General features: G+C 34.7%; 1 protein-coding gene across 3 annotated transcripts in view; it reads right to left on the reverse strand.

The window, feature by feature from the left end:
• HEATR5A (HEAT repeat containing 5A) overlaps positions 1-13,326 on the reverse strand; it is a 52,008-nt gene extending 38,682 nt beyond the window's left edge. For all 3 annotated transcript variants that reach the window (XM_088529288.1, XM_088529289.1, XM_088529287.1), the window contains exons 1-9: positions 13,157-13,326; positions 12,647-12,858; positions 9,702-9,810; positions 9,035-9,184; positions 8,610-8,781; positions 7,807-7,967; positions 4,752-5,007; positions 3,748-3,900; positions 2,962-3,212 (exon numbers count right to left, since the gene is read on the reverse strand). In XM_088529288.1, coding sequence (XP_088385414.1) covers positions 2,962-3,212; positions 3,748-3,900; positions 4,752-5,007; positions 7,807-7,967; positions 8,610-8,781; positions 9,035-9,184; positions 9,702-9,810; positions 12,647-12,858; positions 13,157-13,282 — 1,590 coding nt within the window. In that variant the 5' untranslated portion in view covers positions 13,283-13,326. The remainder of the gene's footprint in view (positions 1-2,961; positions 3,213-3,747; positions 3,901-4,751; positions 5,008-7,806; positions 7,968-8,609; positions 8,782-9,034; positions 9,185-9,701; positions 9,811-12,646; positions 12,859-13,156) is intronic.
• Positions 13,327-13,980: the final 654 nt, after the last annotated feature.

The following is a 13,980-nucleotide window of genomic DNA, read 5'->3' on the forward strand; positions in this document are numbered from 1 at the left end:
AAAAGCTATTTATAAACACTCAAGCCTTGATGCCTCAAGCAGACAGAAGAGTTTTATCTATCCTATTTACCTTCTCTATTTTTTTTTCTCACCTTCCCAGGCAGGCAAAATTTTCTACTTCTCTAGATAACAAGCCTACCGTAATCACCTTTCCAGCCTTAGCTCAGGGGAGAAAAATCTCAGTGCACAAACAGTGTGTTCATCTGTTCTTGGGACTCTCCACCATATATCTTGTTACTGGCTACAGTAACCTTAATTTCTAAATTTACATGATTTTGGCAAGGTTTTAAGTGTTCCGATTTCATATCTATGCCTCTAGAGAAAATAAAAAAAATAAAACTTGAGACCTATGAAAGGTAAGCAAAAAGGCCGAGCAAGTTAAAAGCTTTTTATCCACATTTTAGGATAAATTCTATCATCTTTCCTGACAGTTCTTATAAAAACAAATGGTGTGATTAAACAAACAAGTTAGGAGGGCATGCTAAGGCATGGGTTAACACTATTTTAGCTTCTTTGTAATAATTGCATATGGGCCTACTATTGTGCTAAAAGCAAGGTAATAATTTGTGTTTGTTACCAAAGCTCAGACTACAAAGCATTTACATGGATGAACCACGTGTCCATGGAAATCCACCACAGAACGTCGAGAACTTGTACTAATATTCTGCAAATGCTTTCCTTTGGTTATATTTCACAGATGCCAAAATGTATTTCTTGTATCTTGCATCATGTCCGATTGCAAAAACAAACTGCTTATACATGAAAAATATAAATGGGAAGTGCCATTACCAATAACTTTATTAAAAAGCCTCACTATAGACAGTATCTTTCTGTAATTCATGTGCACAGTTACAGAACTGCATGAACTGCTAATGAACTGAAAAGATTGTTTTCCTAAACTCCATAATGTTATCAGGTGTCTACAAATTAAGAAATGTATTTTGATGGATTTTTGATAGATAAAATAAAAATTATTGTGAAAAAAAAATGATTCCAAAAATTAAAACAGCATCCTTGGTAGATGATATAACTTAATGTTACTAACAGCTTGGTATATTCAGATTACCTGATAAACAAACATCCAAGAAAGGGCTTCATTTAATGATTTCTGATAGCTGTTCTATGTACTAACACTTACGACTTGTTTTTGAAGGAGTTCTTAAAAGCTAAAATATAAGTAACTAGCACAGAATTATGAATATATATATACACTGATTATTTTGCTTCTTTCCCACTTGAGCCTGCAACTCTAACCACTCTCTTGCAAAAGGAAAGTGCATTAACATAATATGGCTTATGCCCAGGTCACCATTGTCCAGATTTGGTATTTACTTTTCAAAACTGCTTTATTTAACACTGGTCTCTCTCAGTACCTCTGAAAAGGAGATAGCTAGGAATCTGGCAGTCTTCCCAGGAGAGAATGGAAAAGAGCTTTTGTAAACTCTTCTGTTCTCCCTCACAACAGCTTGGTGCAGAATATACAGTTTCTCACACTGCTCATCGCTGTCCTCCCATGCCTTCTCTCCAGGCCCTCTTGGATCCTATTCTGTTCCTCTAAAAGAAATCTTTGCTTTCCTGTTAAAAAGTGACATTCAAATACTTTATACCTAAGCATAAAGTTGACTGTTTATCTGTGCAAACCACACATTTCGTTCTCTCCCTTGTCTGGTAGGTAAACACTCAATAATGTATTTTTAAATCTAACACAAACACACACACAATGATTCTTCCTTTTGCTAAAAATTATTTCATCAGCAGTTGGGATCTTGAACGTTGAGAATTTTAAATAGCAATGAAAATTCGTAAGTGCTGTCTAACTGTTATTACTCAACAGCACTGAAGACGAGGGCTGGATTTACTACAAGGGCAGTATTTGCAATAGATTAAAGCCTTCCTTTCATCTTTCAGTGGGGCAATAGCTGGAGAGAGAGAATACTTGTGTCAACACGAGGCCCGTCACTTTACTGCCCTGATGACCCCTGGCTCTGAAATGGGCGTTTTCAGCAACGAGAAGGTAAGTTTCTATAGAATGCAGGGAGATCACAGGCACTGCTGGTATTTGTGCTGCATCACGATTTTCCAGCTGTGAAATGGATACAGCTCCTGTGCAGATATTAACTGATTCTGCTTCTAGCCTTGATTTCCATATTTGGATATCTCTAACTCTAGAACTTCAGAGTATGGTATAAGCTGGCGGAAAGATCAGAAGGAGCTTTATACTACACTGATTCAAGACTTTCATTTCTGTTAAATTTTATTAAACAACATGAAGATATTTCCTAGTCTTGATTAAAGATTTTCAAGATATTACAGAATTATTAACTGGTTTAAGTACTGACAAAAATGTATACTGGAAAATCACAGGTGGGAATGGGAAATACTTTTGGTTAATTTGTGGTTAAACGGGTTTCCATCTGAGAAACTTAGATTTCCAACGTTTCAGCATACAGATCTGTTTGTACCTGGCCAGTTCGTTTTATAAAAGAAAAATCTTTTCCTTTGCCAAACCCGATACATTTCAGGTGTAATTCAGTCCATCTTTTTCTTATCATTAACACTGCTGTGAAGCTCACAGGAAAAAGAAATGTCAGCACGCCAGCTTAAGACAATGAGAAACAGGGCCACAAGCACAGAATTGACTTCTAACCCAAGACAGAGCAGAAATACATAACACTTTTCCAGTCTCCTCCAAGAGAGCAGACTGAGTGGTTTACAGAGGCATTAATGACATAGAACTTATTTTAAGAAATTCACAATCCTGATAAGTTGTTTTGTGACACATCTGAGAAAAATATTTCTCAGAGGTAAGCACTTGAATTATGAGATGCTTGGAAAAATCTTTGGGAAAATGAAATATCACATGGCTATACTGGGGAATACAATTTTTATAAATCACATAATACATACAAATACTATCAAAAAATCAAAGAACTGCCTCTAAGTAAAGGGTTAGAACCATACCTTCCCTTTCCCATGTGGAATTCCCAAAGGACAGAGTTTTACTGCACCCAGCAAAGCAGCAGCAGCAAAACTATAACCAGTAACTGCCTCTGGGGAGGATTTCAATGCACTGAGACGGTCAATGCAGCGATCCAACAGCAGGGATGCATAGGACGGCAGCGCTACTGCCACGCAGCGCAAACACCAAGCTGCTGTTAGTCTAACTGCCACGCTGGGATGAAGAATGACAGAAATGACTGCTTCCAGAAGTCCTGGAAAAGAAAGGAATAAGCACAATTAAGAAGGCATCAAAGGATATGACTCTTAAAAAGACAAAAAAAGCAAAAGTATATATTGAGGAATGGTAAACACATCACTCTTCTGGTCGTGTACTTCTCTTTAAAAAGTGATATTGTTTCTTATTACGAAATATTTTTCATCATTTTTAAATACTTCAAAAACCATTTTTAAAAGGTTACCCTAAGTGAAAAATAGTAGCATAAAGCAAACATAAAATATCATGCATAGGAAACATCTATAAGTATATCCAAAGAAACAGAAATCCATGAAGGGGAAATAGGTGTCCACATGAATCAATCAGTTTCCAAGGCTGGAGGTAAGGTACGTAGGGATACATTCAGATTAAAGCAAAAAATAAAAGATCAAAATTCTTATTGAGATTAAATGAAAACAGTAAAAGTAGATGAAGATACTCAGCTTGATCAAACTGATTTATTGTAAACAATACAGAGTGTGTTAGACTTAATTAAATATGAACCTTAATCATGTAAATTTGAGGGCACCTACCTGTACTGGAATCTTGCAGTAATGGTGCTGCTGTAGTTCCTAAGCCATGGATGAGGCTTCCAAGTTCTTGCAGCATACACACCAGCACATGTTGACTTGCTGTTACATCTGCTGTAATTCGTGTTTCCAAGTTACCGTCACTCACTGCAGCATCTGATAACACAACAGAGGGAAACTCCTATGGTAAGTTACCTACATTACCACATGAGCTTTTATCATTGCCGTTTTTATCACTGACCAATTCTGATAAATGAAACAAGCGTGTTTCACTGGAAGAAGTATATTTCTATCACTGAAACAGATGTTATAGCAACTTCTGTGAGGGCAGGTAGGTAGAAAAATACAAACTGCCATATTGCTTAACTGACAGAGGACAAAGCAGCAGGCTATTTTCAGTCTCACCTGCATATTTTGACAGAATTTACTGCTTTGTGTTACAAAGAAAGAGGAGCAGGGAGAAAGACAGACAAAATCTGTGCCAGTTTCCCGTTTGAAATAGAAATTTTTGTTAGATTCCTACATATTTAACCAAGAGGCAACAAGCAGCTTATACCTGGGAGGAGCTGGCTATGCCTTGCATTCTCTCTTCCCTCCAACCCAGCTGATGACGTCAGGATAGCAGCAGCTTGCATAGTAGCTGTGTACGGGACTTTCTGCTATAAATGAACTTTTTCTCCAGGTGAAATGCTTTTCATACTTTTTATTATATTTATCATTTAACAAAATGATTCTTGGAGAGAAGTTTGTTTGTTTTTTTTTTTTTTTTTTTTTTTTAAAGTTTACATACTTGTCTGTATGGGTGTGCACAAACACAGACAGACACAAATCAAAACCCAGCCTGAGTTAAAAAACAAAGCACCCAACAGAAACCCTCTACATTATTATGGTAATAAATCGGCACTAGATTTTCTATTCCTGCAGTCTCTGGATTAGGAAGTTGGACAAACAATCATTCAAATAAAGAAAAACAGAGGCCTGAATGGATAATCTTGTTAGACTCATACCCACAACTTTCTTCAATTTCCAGATGGCCTGACAAATCTCCTTGGCAGCTGCAATTTGAGCCTTTTCCCCAAGAAGGCCTCCTACTGTAGCTCGAAGGATAAATGAAATACAGCGGCGAGAGCAGATAGCATCCATCTGAGCCTGAATAGCCTTAGGGTGAGACTGAGACACGAGATCTAGAATATGGGAAAGGAAGGCAGAGAAGTTCCTTTCAAGCCATTGTCCTCCTAACGTGGAGACAAATACCACATATGCCTGAAAGAGATTTGAAAAGAAGTCATATTTTAGAGTAATACCATCTGGAAAAGCACTGCTAGCACTGTACATATTTTTTGATCCTTGCACTTTGTCACAACTATAAAGTCAGTAAATTGAGGTGATTTATACATTCATAAATCACATTTCTCAGTTGCTGGTAGCTGGATTTAAAAAAAATATTTAAATTGATATAAATTAAAACACTGTACTAGCAATATTGTAGTTTGGTGTCACTGTAAGTTCATTTGAGCTGCTTGCCTGTTTTACTTCATTTCAGAGTGTGAGAAATGCCAGTTCACCCTGCACAGGCACTTGTTATGTAAAACATCGTGTTTGGCCTCACTGAACAACAGTTTCCAGCTATTTAACATTCTGCACATGAAACCCAAATTTAATGTATGAACGCATTTTAAGAACTACTATGTTACAGAAGTACAACAAACAGCCCTGAGCGAATTCTGTTATTATAGGCTTTGAATTAGGGAATCTTTGCAGCCCCAAGCACTGTTCTTCATTTCAGTGAATTTTAATTGTTTGCCTTGAGGTGAAGGTACCACAAAAAGACTATGGATGTCACAAGAAAGAGAAGGAAGGCAGAGCTTTTTTACAAACCTAAGCACCACAAGACCATTTTTTTCCTACTCCCTTATAAGTGTCTTACAAGTATATATGTTGGATTCTGCTTTTAATGAATAGATTTGCTATCATGAAAAAAGTGAATACAATAAAGAGACTATGCAAAATGAACACACAAATTTCTCTTAAGAAAGTCCACATTTATTACCAGTAAACTTCAGTATTTACCCAACACATACTTTTCCCATGTCTAATATCAACAACTAAATTATTCATGTAAAAAGAGGTGAAGCAGTCTAGTTCCTTTTCTTTTCCCCCCTTCTCAGAGTTCCTAGCAAAATACTTGCGGAGAGAGGAAAAAAGAACTCACCTTCTGGATATATAAAAAAGTTGGCAGTTGAGTAAAACAATTTTTTCTTCAATAACTTTATAGCTCTTTACAAGTATTACTTAGGCTTCATAATGGTTTAATTAATCTGATAGTTGTTTTTAAAGCCAATTTAGAAATGTAGAGAATCAGAATAAAGAAAAATAGAACAAATGATTGCCTGTATTTGACCACGGTTAAAGGGTACATGTAAAACTGATTCCGAAAGAGAATCTCCTGCAAGCCTTCCTATGCTATCTCAGCTTTACTGCATTTCCCTCTGAATTCCTCTGATATTTACTTCTTTTGTTTCAAGTACAATGCCACCAACAGCTTAATTCTTTAACAGCATAGCCGAGTTCAGCTAGGGCCTTTCAAATTCTATTCAAATCATCTAATCATTAAAACACAATACTTACATAAGGCAACACTTAAACACAATACTTTTTAACATGGCTTAATGCTGATCAAAGATAAGTTATTCTTCCTTATTTAAAATGTCATCTTCAATACTTTTATCAATTTTAACTTATGACAACTTGTTATTCACATAATAATTTATATATTATATAAATTCAAGGATTTTTTTTTAAACTTACAGGCACTGATATATGCAGATTTCCTCAGTTTTTTGCTTATTTAACACATAATTCTGCTCTAACTATGATGGTGCAGTTGCAGTGTATAAATCATTTAGCACAGGTACTATTATATCAACTACATGGTCAATTTTACCCTATACAGCAAAAAGGAGGCAACCCAAACCCAGTAAAAAAAAAAAAATCATCAAAATACTTAACTGAATTATCTATTTTTGAAAAAAAAAATAAGATTGCTCTGGGCACCTACAAGACTCTACAAAACTGGCATACATTTTCTTGCCAAATAGCAAAGATATTATTGCTCCCAGCTGTTCTGCCTCTCTGCCAAAAAAACTCCCACCCAGCATCAACTGAAGACAGAAGACATGTGTGAGCACATTTTAGCAAGGTCTGGCAACTGATATCAATTCAAGCTAATTTACAGAATTTTTGCACTACAAAAGTTGAAATGCACTCAAGCAATTCTGTTGTTGGCAATTGGGAAATATCAAACACCCGTGGGGATGGTTATATATTAAAATTATCACAGTTGTTTGAACATAAACATTCACCACTTTCCATTATGATTAATATTTTAATAATTAGGTTTTAACATGTAAATGTGCTTTAAGAAAACATTTATAGAAAAAAGTCGATCTGACTTTATCTGAAAAATTTATATTGTTTTTACCAGCATGCACTATATGCTCTGATTTCACTCCTTCTCACACAACAAGATTCTATCATTTACTGGTAAGCCTGAAATATAGTGTAGAGAGCTACCAGACTTAAACAAACAAACAAACACAAACAAAGCCCTAAAATCTGTTTCATTTTTTAAGCACTCATTCAAAACAGAGCAATTCTTTCAGAATGAGACCAAAATGTCCCTACAGATAATATAAGAAAAGCGATTCCAAGTAGAAGAATTATTGCAATTATTGTAACTTCACAACTTTTAGACATACAGTATTGGTTAAATTTTAAATTAAAAAAAATACTTTGCAGAACTGATTTATATGAGTTGTATTAAATTAATATTATTAGAAGCCTTCACAAGCACTATATATTACACTTGGACAATTCCAAACTATTAGATAAGCTTTCAACATTAGAATATTTTTTATTTTTACCATGCCTAAATTTGAAAGTCCTTATTATAAATCATATGATGACAGACAAGAAAAAGGATGAAGAGAAATATGGCAAGTAGAACAGTTGTGATAGGAATGCTTGTCAATCTTAGATAATCACAAAAAATGTATTCCAAACCTGGGTGACTCCAACTCTAACATCTATGCTGACTGAACTAGTTCCTTTCAGCATATCACCGCTGGCTCGTAGAAATCCACAACTTCCACGTAAGAATCCAGTGGCTAATAGCTCCATGGCTTCGTCTAGAGAGACTCTGCGCAAGTTTTGCCTGGTGGATGCTAAAAATAGGCATACACATTTAGCAGACCATGTCTGTAAAACTTTCCGTATTTTAGAAGGAAAGCTTCAACTCTAATAATTAAAAAAGCTTTTGCACAAATTCAGTAGTTTAGCCAATTCAAAATATTGGTAAAGCAAATAAGAGATTTTAGAATCCAGTGCTCTTGGAAACTAGAAAAAGCTATTCACATTCTTCTGCTTCAGCTATAGATCAAAATAATCATCACCTAGTATGTATGAATATAGACCTTCCCATAGCATTTACATCCATCTTTACTTCTGCAAAACAGAATGTATCGCTTATTCCTCCCCGCTCCAATATTTTTTTCTTACACTTTAGATTTCCTGAAGGCCCCAATCCATCCTACCACCGAAGAAAATCAAGGAATTTCATATTTCATATAGAAAGTTTAAAATATACACTGGGACATGATGGCTGGACAGTGTGCGAACTGAGATATTCATGACAGTTTACTTTCTCTTTCAAGTATGGAATGAAAAGAACCACCAGACAGAGTTTACATTCTGATCTAATATTACCCATAGCTTGAGAAGAACTTGAGAGGTTTCAGTCAACCGCCTATTTTTTTTTTTTTTTTTAATAACAAAGGAAGAGTCAGCAGACAAAATATGTACTTCACCTGTTGTGTGTTTCGATGTTACAGCTCTAGCCAACACGGTGCCCAAAAGCTTTGAAACCGCTAACCGCACATCGTAATTGGAACCTTCAAAGGATTTAAAGCAAAGGGTCACAACACTATCGAGGTCTGTACTCCACATAAAAATGGCTTCATTCTGAAGTTCAAGAAGACACTAGACAAAAGGAAAAATTTTAAAGGTAAATATGCAAAAGCACTCAATACAGATTTTAGCTTGCAACATAATACACAGAGTTCTAACAACTATGATGCTTCACACCAAAATGACTTAAATTTTCCCTGCTAAGGCAATGTCTAAGAAAGCAATACAGATGAGCAAACAATATATTTAGTGCTGTGTTTATCATCATTAAAACAATGTTATTTAGGGAAGTTACTTAATGAAAACAATTAATAGAGCACTTTACCTTTGCGGCAGCACAGCGGACTGCCATGGATCGATCTGTTAAACATGACCGGGCAGCTTTGTAAATCTCTCGGTGACATGGGATAGCAGCAGCTCCTAAACCGTTTAATATATTTTGTAAACTAAGCATGATTTCATAACGACCTTGAGACTAAAAAATGAAAAAGATGAAATGTTAAAGTTGCAATGCTCCTGAGAAATATAAAACACTGACTACTGAAACAGTTCTTTTGAATGTTTGTTTTCTAAAAACTGTTTGGAAATCTACTTTTGCTTAGGTGAGTTAAAGCAGATAACTTGTGTTGTAACACTACGAATTGAAAATAATAATTCTGTGTTCTACCAGAAAGTACTCACTGGCAGTTTAATGCTGAAAATATGAAGTTAAACCCAGATCACAAATGTTCTCATTAATTAAAGCTATTAGTCTTGTTTATCAAGTTCTTCCATGAAATCATCTTTAAAATACTATGATCCATCCTTTTACAGTCACGTCATTACATTCTGTAGTCCTTTTTGTTATTTAGACATCGATGATCTTTATCCTGTGATTTTCTACGATTTTTTTCATATATTGGTATCATGCAATTTCTCCTATTCACTGGCCCACCTACTAACAGTAAAGATCATATTAATTTCTCAGGCTTTTAAACATGCTGTTCCAATACCTCTGCATTCTTCATTGCTTTAAGCACATTCCCAACGGTGTCAGTAAAACTGTTTCCCAAAATTCTTCCCAATTTTTTGTATAAATAGCCCAAGCATACCACCGCAGCACTAAAACAAAGCAAATCCAAAAATATGTGAAAATGAATGCAACAGCAGATGAAAAGGATTGAAAAGACTGATGTAGTCAATGGGCAAACAACAAAACAAGCAAATATTAGTGTCCTATAAATGTAAGTGGATTATTAAAACAAAAAAAAGAAAAAAAGGTCTGTGTGTGGCACACACTCACTCTATTGGAGAACTAAGGATGCTGGAGTTGAGAAAGTAAGTTGGAAAATACAAAAATACAGATAATGCCATCCCAATAAATTTATAATAAAATGCTCTTTCCTTTCTTTCCTATCTTCCTTTCCTATGAGATTTTTAAGCCTTAAAAACAGATTCCTAAATAAGCACAACCTGCAGCATGCAGCCTATGACACTGTGCTGCGGCAAATACTGCTTGCAGCAGCCAAGGACAGGTTTGCTCACAATTTAGAGAGCCAAAGGAAGACTAAATGCTTTCTGTAAAAGCAAATGTAGGTGTCACACTTAAGACCTTGGCATCTAAGTATAATCATAAATAATGACAAAACACTTAAGAGAATTTTTTATTTGCAATCCAAATTTCAAACCCATGTTTCTTTGCTGCAAAAAGATTCTGAAATTAGCTTCTGGATAAAACAACTGATAGCTGGAGTCAATGCGCCATATATGCCTACAGGTATTTCCTTTATCAAAAGCAAACAAACAGATAACAAAATTGCTAAGTATTTAGTACTGAACAAAGAAAACAAAACAATAGAAAAAAGCGGTTTAATTAAAGAATAGTTTTCCTTTGAAAAACTACTTCAGGCAAATATATAAACATATTTTTATTGGCAGATAAACCAGCCACATTGATTTGATGAATACAAGAAGATGAATACAAGAAGAATCCCATCTTTAATCAGCTTTCTGCTCCTTGGTCAGACTTGCTGAATATCCAGTGACAATGTTTAGAAGCTTTTCAAAAAAACAAAATTTAATTTATTCCTCAATTTAACTCAAGTGTTGCATAAGGTGTTCTTAAATCCCATATTGAAGACTTTCTTAATTAGAAAAGCTTATTTAACAACCATCCAGCAAGTAACAAAACACAGTGAGAAAAAATACCCCAATAATCTTCTCTCTTATGACACCAAAATCCCATTTTCCCCAAAGATATATTTTTCATTATTGTTTCCGTCCAGCTTTGTGCACATTGACAGTTTGGAATTACATCTTGCTTTGGTATTTGTGGCTAGGCATAAAATTACATTTGCAACATCTACCTACTTGGATAGTCACAGGTTAGTTTTAAGCTACACACACACACATATATAGCTTACTCTATATATACACTGCACCATTAATAACACAGTCATGTTTTATTATCTCCACTTATATCCTATTTTCTTAAATACAGTGACATACAAACACTGTCAAAGGCATGAATGTTATTCATAGCTCATCGTGATTTTGTATGCCCCTAAAAATTGGTTTCACACCCTGCACTAGCCATTCAAGTTCCTCCACTTTGTTGGCTGAGCTTCTGCCATTTGTTCACAGACATTTCTGATGTTTCTAACCAACTGTATCCAGTTCCCCAGTGGGATTAGAAAATACATTCAATAACCGTACTTTGTAGTTGGAGTTGCATTAGTCTGTTTTACTGCTTTTCTCATCAATTTTAGTACTGCTACTTTTTCAGACACCTACCCATGATACACTGCGTTACTCATTGGTGATATTCTCTCTGGCCTAATTTTCAGCTGTTTTCTATCATTTTGGTTCCTGTTGCACATATGCAATTCTTAACATCACCATATTCTTTGTTTCAAAATTTATCCTATGGCTTTTGGAGTTTCAAAATTTATCCTACGGAGTTATCTGAATTCAGGTTTATCATGCAGATGGGATTTTTTCCCCTTACTGATGTTAAATAATTTTAAATTGTTCCTTTTTTTTTTTTGTAGAAAGAAATAGGAGTGCTTAATTATCTCTCCATACAACATGGGCCTTTCTAGATGACACCAGAATTCTGTATGTACTGTCAGCTTCTTTTATCCCCCCTTACCAAATAAAAACTTTAGGCGTAAATTGGCCTCAGTTCACCTCATGACTTTAAGGCATACTATGGTTATTCACAACTCTGAATGACAGTGTACAAGTACAAGCTTTACATACACACACGCACACTCATAAGTTAATTTAGCTTAGGTTTCCCATCACTCTTAAGGCATTTCTTCCAGTAGGCACAACAAACACTAAAAATCTTGCTAAGTCAAATTTGATCTAACATGCACAATCTAGGCTGAATCCCATCAGCTAGTTGCTCAATTTAACTGTCCTAAAAAAGTCAAAAATAATCACTTTAAAAGGCAACTGATTTTTATGTTTATGTGAATCACAAGAAGAAATTTCTAAATAAGGAAGAAAAGTATATTTTAAGCTCTCCTGGACCCTTTGCATTGTGAAGTATTACTTTATTCACAATATTCTACAGGAATTCTTAGCCAAAAACTGCAAGTAAACAAACTTAAAGCAACACATGAAATTTTGCACAAGTACTAAACTACTTCTAATTCTGCCCTGAAGACACTTTGAATTTGCTTTCAGTTTTCAGATTAGCTTAGCTCCCCATGGTAATATTCATTCTCCAAAAATTTTGGAGATGTAATACTGATGGGTGCACCCACAAGAATGATGCTATTCAGGGAGCCTTCCACATTTTCTGTGCCACATGACACAAACCACACACTGCTCAACTGGAAGAAGTGAGGGGACATACCATCCCCTACCTGCACCTCTTTTCAGCTGTATCTCTCTGTTGTTGTTATTGAAACTGAAGTCTAGGATTAAAAAAAGATACATAAATACTTACAGTTTTGTAGGCAGATAACTAGGTGAATCATCTTTACTTCGAATGAGTTCATTGCATTTGTCAATTGTTTGATAAACAGAAAAAGTGTCTCCAGTGCTATAAAGTACAGCTAAATTCTTGGCAATAAGCCGCCTGGTAGGAGGTCCTGGTGAGTTGTTTAATAAAGAAGTCAATTGTTCAACCAGTTTCTTCTGGTTTTCCCTTATATCAGTCTAGAAATAAGAATAAGAAAATTAAATTAAAAAAAATAGTGAACAGCTAGAATTCACTTAAATTTCAAGTTAGGCAAAGATAATTAATGACAATTCTCTTTAACCTCTTCATCTAATTATTAATGAATTATTCATCTAATTATGTAATTAATTATTGGTATTGTGATATTCTTACTAAAAAAAGTTTTATTCCACTTTTCTACTGAAAGTAATCTGAAAAAATGTGACTAATTTAAATAAATTAAAAATAAGATATAAACATATATATATATATTTTCTCAAGTTACATTATACTTACTTTGCTGGCAACTGGCAAAAGTTTTTCCAAAAACTGTAACCATTCAAAAATAAACTCTGCTTTTTGGAATTCACCAAGCTGGTTATATGCTTCTTCGTTTAGTAGTAAACTGTGAGCTAACTCCATTCCTTGGGGATTTCCCTACCACTCCTCAAGCACCATGGGATTTAAAAAAATTTAAAAAACAAAAACAAACAAACAAAAAAAAACACAGAACTGTGTTAACCAGTCAGATTTTCTTCCTCATTAATACATGGTGATCGAGTTGGAAGTTTGAACACCTAGAGAGAAAAAGAGGGAGAAGAAAAAAAAAAAAAAAAAAAAGACTAGTAAGTCAGCGATCATACCATAATTTATTGGCTCCCCTCCACTACAGTAGTTTTAGTTTTATTCAGATGGCTTTAGCAATACTTAAGGGTCTTGTTAAATCAATACCATTGTTATCTCATTTCCATGCCAGTTAAGATCAAATATATTTCAAAAACAGATACGTTTTCAATGAACTATCATTTTTTCTGCATCTTGTTTTGCGTAAGAGAAGGTATTATAGTACCTGTTCAAACAATTGTCCAAAAGTAATGACCAACCAGCCCCAAACATAATTAATTTCATGAACTAGAATTAAGTGCAGCAATGGAAGTCACCTAAACCTTAGAATCCATATTAATTCAATTCCAAATATAGATCAATCCCTTTCCACAAGTATATATGTTAAAACCTTATTCAGCTGCTCCATTTATTCTCGAAACTAGGCAAGGTGTAAAATTAAAACCAAAAATACTAATCTATGAACAAACTTTTAATGAGTCAAAAAAGGGAGAAAA

This window comes from Tinamus guttatus, unplaced genomic scaffold (genome assembly GCF_059628265.1).
Source record: "Tinamus guttatus ecotype Peru unplaced genomic scaffold, ASM5962826v1 Tinamus_guttatus_pri_ptg000327l, whole genome shotgun sequence".
In the NCBI taxonomy this organism is placed as follows: domain Eukaryota; kingdom Metazoa; phylum Chordata; class Aves; order Tinamiformes; family Tinamidae; genus Tinamus; species Tinamus guttatus.